The sequence below is a fragment of the Macrobrachium nipponense genome, chromosome 5 (assembly GCF_015104395.2).
Source record: "Macrobrachium nipponense isolate FS-2020 chromosome 5, ASM1510439v2, whole genome shotgun sequence".
Classification (NCBI taxonomy): domain Eukaryota; kingdom Metazoa; phylum Arthropoda; class Malacostraca; order Decapoda; family Palaemonidae; genus Macrobrachium; species Macrobrachium nipponense.
In genome coordinates, this window is record NC_061107.1 from 137301914 (window position 1) to 137310736 (window position 8823).

At 34.8% G+C, this 8823-nt stretch overlaps 1 protein-coding gene across 2 annotated transcripts in view; it reads left to right on the forward strand.

Moving 5' to 3' along the window:
- Positions 1 to 466: 466 nt before the first annotated feature.
- The window catches only part of LOC135215660 (histone-lysine N-methyltransferase SMYD3-like), a 24902-nt gene continuing 16545 nt past the window's right edge, over positions 467 to 8823 (forward strand). Inside the window, exons 1-4 of one of the 2 annotated variants that reach the window (XM_064250603.1) lie at positions 468 to 777; positions 2395 to 2569; positions 4274 to 4343; positions 7471 to 7598. In XM_064250603.1, the coding sequence (XP_064106673.1) occupies positions 623 to 777; positions 2395 to 2569; positions 4274 to 4343; positions 7471 to 7598 (528 nt within the window). In that variant the 5' untranslated portion in view covers positions 468 to 622. Of the gene's footprint in view, positions 778 to 2394; positions 2570 to 4273; positions 4344 to 7470; positions 7599 to 8823 lie in introns of both variants that reach the window. The other variant, XM_064250604.1, reaches the window with a different exon arrangement.

Consider the following 8823-nt stretch of genomic DNA (forward strand, 5'->3'; position numbering starts at 1 on the left):
AATCTCTGGCAACGTCACTTCGTTCTACTTACAATTGCATATGAGAGAAAGAGACTTGGAATCTGATGTCAAGAGAGACACAAAAAAAAAAGGAGAAAAACTGTCAAATCAGGGCTGCGGCACTTACATTTAACAGGTGGTATTTGTGGTCGATATACTCGTTTTCTAATAGAGTTGTTTTAGGATGATAGAGAAGACAAACTTCCTACTCCGGCATGGAGAAAAGCTAGTGCAGACGAGCACTGAAGGAAAGATATTTTAGCCCTGCAGTCTTTCGTCAAAGTTTTTCTCGTGTGAAGGAAGGCTGCGAGACAGGAAAAAATAGATGACTCACAACCACGAGTGGGAAAATATAAATATTGGAGGAAGGTTAGGGGAGAGGGGAAAGACTTGGCCATAGACCAAGAAAAAAAATCAAGGTAGGAAAGAGGAAAGAGAAGGGTGGGCGAAACATTAAAACCGGAGAATACTGCAAAGTCTACCAGTGTCTAGTTGGAAGTGATCCCGCAATCATACGAAAAAAATCAACATTGACGAGTTATTTAAAGCGGAAAAATTACAGAACTCCAATCACAGCTGCGTAAGGCAAGACTATTACGGAAAAAAATATAACAGTCAGAAGATGAGGGATTATTACATATCTCTCCGTAGTCGTAACCCAGTGAAGAAAAAGCCTGTTTGCCGAGGAGATTTGATTCTAAGTTCAGAGCCATTCGCCCACATCATCAACGACCACCATTTGTCTGAATATTGTGATTACTGCTTCGTATCACAAGAGTGAGTTATTTTGCTTTGCTGTGTATAATACACTAAATCGCTGAACGTCAGGTAAATCGTCGACAATTCTAGGGTACTCAATTGAATGTCACTTTTATGTAGTACAAGGCACGATTATTTTTCAGGAACTGCTTCTTTCCTGTCAAATATGTCCTTTCTCCACTAAGTGGTATGAAATATGTATATTACAACAAATGCTCTAGATTCGAGGAATGTCGGTATGGTTATTTGGATACCGAAACAGTCGAGGCGGCGTGTATGAAAGACTCCATCTCAAAGTGCCAAAAGAGGCGGTCCTCTACGTGGAACCATTGACCGAATTCATATACAAGTAAACACGCTTTGCTGACTTGCCTAATATCTTTAGCCGATTCGTTTTCCCGTTTAGATGAATTTCTATCATTTTGTATTGTATTATCTATATCTCATATGTACCGTTCCCCCTTTTTTTTGTCCATTTTAGTTATCCAAATATAATCCTGCGGAAAATGCCAGCGGCCGAGATCTCCTAACCCATGACCGCCCCAGAAACCACCTTACGTAGTCGTCACGTAACATTACTTGTCTTTATAGCGCTATTTCCATTTCCGATTATTCTAAATAGTGCTCCTTATTCAAGCCAAACTCACAATGTCAATCATTTTGTTTTTTTTTGTTTTATATATATATGTATATATATATATATATATTATATATATATATATATATATATATATATATATATATATATATATAAATATCTATATCATATATCTATATCTATATCTAATATCTATATCTATATCTATATCTAGACTATCTATATCTAATATCTATATCTATATCTATATATCTATATATATATATATATATAATATATTAGATGTATATATATATATCTATATATATGTATATATATTTATATAATAATAATATGTTTTCTATGCTAATGATGTATAAAGTATTGTATTTTATATTGTTATATATAATTAATATATATATAATATATATAATATATAAATACATACATACATACATACATACTACATACACATACATACATACATCATCATACATACATACATGCATGCATGAATAACTTGATCACGAAATATATAAAACGTGATGCTATGTATAAATAAAAGTGATGGCCACGGAGGAAAATGAAAAGAGAAATCCTAAGATCTTTCGGTCTATACGTCCCTTTACTCGAGGCATTTCTCGTCTTTTTATTTTCCTCCGTGGCATCACCTTTACATACACGCACACAAACACACACACGCAGCACACACACACACATATAATATATATATTATATATATATATATATATATATATATATATTATATATATATATATACCGTGACAATAAAACAAAACCTCTGATTATTTACGGATGAATCGGAAAACATGCGGCAGTACATAGCCAGCTGGCTTTGTATATAAGAAAGTTGATATTGCTCATTCGCCGCGCAATTTTGTATCTAAGAAAAAATAATTAATGAAAATTTAACATTTCTCAAGATATTTAAACATGGAGACTGCGCATCTCAAAAATATCAACATCGTAGATATTAACTTATCTTTAAAATATATAAGCTACGCCTAGCACAATTATTGCACGTTTTCGTTTTACAGGAAGAAGTTGATCAAACCCTGCAAAGGATGTCGAGTGCCTTGGTACTGTAGCGAAGACTGTGTCAGACTTGGCTGGGACATCCATCAATATGAGTGTCATAGGTTGCAGAGACTGGCGAACAACGTCCCTCCGGCCTTCGTCAGGTTACTTGCACGCATCATCTTCAGATTACAGGTAAATAGCCTTTAATTCGCTCTCTTGTGTACGTTCTATAACTCCTCGAGAAATTAGGAATATTTAAGTTACGTGAAAACTGCATACTATACCAAACTTTTTCGCTATCTGCCCTTTCTAGGATCTCGTATTTGACGTTAGGGGGCCTGAATATATTGCTAATTCTGATTTTTTTAAACGCCTGACAATATTATTATATTTTCTAACAAAAAGAAAATAAAATACAACAGAGAGAAAATCAGTATTACTTTTTTGTAAGTTTATAATTGGATTACTCTCTTTCCTTTAATACATTTGGATAAAAATCTTACAAAAAGTAGTGTTACGAAAATGACTAATATCGCCCAGTAAAAAAAACTGTATATACCCACAGTGCTGAGATACAATTTGAACGAATCTAACAAATATATTACAACAGTCCAACTGAAGATCATAGCCAGACTGGAAAAAAAGTATTTTTTTGTTACATTGACATAATATGCGTAGTATTATTCTGTGACAAATGTTTTAATACTAAATGTATTTACTTCTAAATGTTTTGCATAAACTTCCTTCGCTAATTTTTGGAAAACCTTTCCTAGTTCACACCAGTACAAATATTGCTAGTTTTACTCATTTAAGGTGAAATAACTATTACAGAGTACTTCAGCTTTCAATAAAGTTATTAGCAAGTGGTCTTGGACAACATTAGTGTTTCTTCAATAACAATATATACTAATTTAGGATGCAGTTTTTTTTTTCTAAAAAGTTATTAAATTTGTACAAGGCGATTTGAAATCTGTATTCAACAATGTTACAATTTCAAAATGTACGATATTCATGAAAAAAGTTTTTCGTTTTGCCCTAAACTGTACACATGCACAAAAAAAGTGCAGGTAGAAAATCTTTACATAAGGAACTTAATCATTTTCTAAGGACAATTTAATCATTTCTAGTCATTTCTCCCTCACTCCTATTCCAATTGTCCCTCTATCACTCCCAAGTGAGGTGATCTTGTATTCTAACTACTGACAGTTATTTTGATTGGCTGAATCGCTTTTACAATGGTAACGTACCTTTAAAGATTGGTACATTTTTATAAATATAAGAAGCATAAATAGGATGGTACTTTAGAGCACTCAGATTTTTACATTTTACTTATAAATTCACTGAATGTAGCACAAGACAGTTTATTTTTTATACATGATTTTGGTTGCTACCAGTCTTTCATGAAACCCTTTAAAATATTTATTCTTACTAAGAAATATCAAGATCAAATAAAACGTATAAAAAGAGCTATAAGTAAATAATTTAATAGTCCTTGATTTAATTTAAAAATATTCCATTATCTTGCCAGAATTCAAAGTTCTGAGAATAAACCTGAATTGTCAGAATTCAAAGTTCTAGGGAATAAACCTGAAACGCACGAAGTTGTATGAATCTTGAGCAACGCAGTAACATCCAGAGATAATTATTCATCATGGCTGCTTGCAATATAATACTTCTGATTTACTGACATATTCACCAATTCACCATTGCGCCTAAACAATCAAACGCAAAAAGACTGATTAGAGTACCTTACTTCTCTGACAATTCAGTGCTGAAACAAAAATAGCTAGTCATTATAGAATCTTGTCATATCTTTCCACGTGTATCTTCTTGCCGATGAAAAAATGAATTTGACCTTTAAGACAACTGCATTAAAGGACATTTTCCTTTCTCCAGAACGGAGGCGACAAAATAGTGGAAAAATATAACGAGAAAGAAGGCAGAAGGTTCAGAGACCTTATGAATCGTAAGTTTTGGTGAAATGATAAATCTCTCATATATGTTTTCGTCTCCTCTCTCACCTTGCTTAAATAATAATTTGTCATATCTGTGTGGCGTCACATACTTATCTTCATTATAGTATACAGTTTTAGTATTGTATTTGGTGCCTTTCCCCTCTCCTAATCTCTCTCTCTCTCTCCCTCGTTACAAAAAATAACAGGAGATTGCCGTATATTTACCCCTTACTGAGAAACAACAACAACAACAACAACAACACAACAACAACCATAATAATAATAATAATAATAATAATAATAATAATAATAATAATAATAATAATAATAATAATAATAATAATAATAATAATAATAATGACTTAACCAAATCATATCTTAACCGTTTCGAAATCAAGTTTTTTTCTACTCTATGGAAGCAGTCTTCATGCTGATGATATCAGTCTAGCATAATGAATTAACTATCCTTGAAAACTCTAAACCAATATATATATATATATATATAATATATATATATATATATATATATATATATATATATATATATCTCAGTGCTGTAAGTGGATTTACGGCGCCGTCGTTACTTGCTTCACGGCGTTGTAACAGAGCTGTAAGTGCTATTTATTCCCATTATAATTATGATGAATCGGGTTAAGGCGATTTTCGGCTTACAGTGCCCTGCCGGGAATGGAACCCACGCCGTAACCTGGGGACTGCCTGTATGAATAATTTATTTTAACACGACATGGTAACTATTACAAAATCCTGCCACCCAGACCAGGATTTGAGCCTATGTCATTTTGGGTTTGTAGCAAAGTGACAATCCAATCATCCAAAATCCTACTTTCACTCCAAAAAAAAAAGGCATAGATTCAAATAATGGAAAGGGAGTAGTAGGACCTATATAGTTCATGTAAATAGAGAATAAATTGAAGAGTATATTGTTGAATGTAAAGGTGGAAACTGGAGTTACTGAAAGTATACATCTGATCATTATCTGACTGAATGGAGTGAAAAAAAAAAGGTTTTATCTGGAAATGAATAGTAAAACTTTGACATTAAATGTGAATAATGCAAGTGAGTTTGATGAAAAGGAAGTCGGGATAGCATATGGAGAACATGAATGACAAAAGTGATGGGGTTAAAACCTTAAATGGAAGTGGCAGACGACGTCTGTGCAGAATTTCACGATGGGGTGATAGAATCTTTAGCCAGTGTTTTTCACTAAGAGGTTAAGAGGAGGAAATGAAAACAGTAAGTGGAAATAAGACGTTTAGCAAAAGAAACAGGAAAGTAAAACAGATTCAAAAGAACTGGTAGACGAAGAACGGTGTTGGTTTAAACAGGGAAGAGGGTGAGTGGATCGAGTTAGAGAGAGGAAATGCTTATGTTTGTTTGTATGGTGTTTTTACGTTGCATGGAACCAGCGGTTATTCAGCAACGGGACCAACGGCTTGACGTGACTTCCGAACCACGTCGAGAGTGAACTTCTATCACCAGGAATATACACATCTCTCACTCCTCAATGGAATGGCCGAGAATCGAACCCGCGACCACCGAGGTGGGAAGCAAACACCAAACCAACCACGCCACTGAGGCGCTGGAAATGCTTATGATATAGGGTGAAGCACGCACTGGAACGAGTGAGAATGGGGGAGTGGCCTGTTTATTACGTTAGTGGGTCTGAGACAATGAAGTTGTCTCCAGAAATGTTTTAATCTTTACCGATGGAGTGCTATTAGAAGTCTGAGAGAAAAAATAGGGGGTTGGGGGGGAGACAACAAAGATGTGAGATAAAAAACATGATTCATAAATACCATATGGATAATGGTTAAAGTTTGCAGATGACACCGGATTTATCTGGGATAGTACACAGAGAAAATGCACAAAATGGTGGAAGAATCTGAAAATATTTGCAAGGGGAGAAAGTTGAGAATAAATGTTATAAAAGAAAGGTTATGACATAAAAAATAGAAATCAGGAAGACGGAGCAATGAATGTTGATATATATGGTTAAGATTAGTAGCATATTGCTAGTATATGTATTTCCATATATGAGAATCAAGAAAAGGGCCTGAATCTAGTGACACCATATATATGTATATAATATATATATAATAGTACTATATATAATGTATGTATGTATGTTTGTATATTATATTATATATATATATATATTATATATATATAAACGTAATTGTCGTTTTTTGACATTCAAGCACAAATACACTAACAAATATAAATGACAGTCATACGTGCATTTATTTGATTGTAGGATATAAAAATTTTGTCCATGTGTTACGATCTGTTATTACACAGAAGATTTTGCAGAGAGAGAGAGAGAGAGAGAGAGAGAGAGGAGAGGGGGGAGGGGGGGGGGAGAGAGAGAGAATGGTGGTAGTGAAGGTGATGCTGAACATAAATTTCGATCGTTATTACAAAATATGTTTTTCGAATGATGCCATTCATCCACACTTTTCAAGGGTGAATAAAACTTACGAACGACTGTGGATCATAACTCCCGTTAATTTATAATACAATTTTGATTTCCCATGTCCTTCCTTCCTTGAAGTAAGAAAATAGTAAATCTACAGGCATCTTGAAGATAAAAGTATGTGACGGCCAACACGGTCATCCCGCTAAACCTAACAGTGTTCCTCGTAGACCTCCTTGTGGGTTTATATACTGATTAAGCTGCTTCAGTAGCTTTAATTACGTATCTTATTCTGTTACATTTTTGTTCTGCTGACAGATCTCCTTCTGCGTTTATATCCTCTGGCATCATGATCAAGCTGCTTCAATAGCTTTAATTACGTATCTGATTCTGTTACATTTTTTTTTTTCTGCTGACCTCTCACTATTAAAATGTGTGTTTTCACCAGATAGACAAATGAACCCTGGTTGCTGACTGCTGACCTATGCCAGGGGGGATATTTCAAGGTACCCTTTCGATGAAATGAACTATATTGCCTTTCTCTTGGCAGTCTGTAAATTTGTTTTCGATTGTAATTGAGTCCTGTTCTGATGCAGTTGGTGGAAAGCGTACCTTGGCACTATGTGAAGAATGGAGAGCGATTATGGATAAAATGTTCTTTTCGCATTCGTTCTCGGTATGATTCGTGTCCATTTCATCTACAGATTACGCCGACGTGAAAAATGACAAGAAAAATCAGGAGGATGTTGAAAGTCTCATGTCTCAACTCGGAACATATATCGGGACGCGAAACCTTCCCAACGAATCGGATTTCCTCGGAATCTACGGACGAGTAAGTAGTCAAATTGTCTCGCTTTCTCTCTGCTCTGTCTGAGAATTTACAGCTACCGATCAGGCTACAAGCTTCAAAGTTTACCCCAAATATTAATTCTTTACGATGAGAAGCGTAGAACCAGAAGAATGATTACACTGCAATATTGTGCTTCCAAGTTCTTTAACTTGGAAGCACAATTCTTTAACTTGGTTACTGATGCTGAGAGTAGAAAGGATAAAGTTATACTTGTCCTGTCTTGGATAACTTTGGATTCTTCTTTTTCGTTTTTCCTTAGGTCTTCTCTAGAAAATAATTCGTTGGTTTCGCCCGGTCCCCTTTCCAAAACTGTCTGCCTCAAAAGGGCCATTCCAAATGATACGCAACAAAATACTAAAACAAACGCACAAGCTGGCGGAGAGAAGTCCAGCATGACCTCTCACACTGCGCTTTGTGTGGTCCTCTAGTCAGTTTGAGCCTGCTAATCAGTGGTCACAATTCCCCCTTTAAAACTGAAAAATTCCACTCTGGCTGAGAACCGAGAACCACTGATTTCTAGATTAGTATTGCATTCAAGCATACGAAGGTACTAACAGTCGGTTACGCACTTGATATGAGTTACAGAGTGGTAGATGAACTGACAGACAGAATATTTATCCGCTACAGCGAAGGGGAATCTTGAGAAACGGAATAACTCATGCTACCAACATGTCTTCGAAAAATAACTTACTCTTGGCTAAGAGCAGCTTCCCTTAAGAATGACGTCAACAAATCTCAGACATCTATATGCGAGAGAGCTTTTCAGTAAGTCTCCTGATGCAACAGGGTCTTAAAAGTAGGCTTCTGTGACAGCACTGTGTAAGCAATGCCAGGTGCCAACTCTGTGTTGTGGCACCATTCTAAAAATATACCCCCATTTTTTCCTCTCTTATTGCTGATCTTCTACCATGTAATAAGACAGAAAAGAAGAGGATAAAAATAACAGCAAATAATGATATAAGATTAGGAGGGGAGTAATAAGATTAGGAGAGGAGAAAAAGTGAAAATAAAGGGTACATAATACCAGTATTTTCAGCTGACCTACAGGCAAGCAACTATTATATACATACATACATACATACATATATATATATATATATATATATACATATATATATATAATCTTATATATATTAATATAATAAAATCATAAACCTTTCTTCTCCTTTAAAGAGGGAGCCAACAAAAGCTATCCCACCCATTTTCA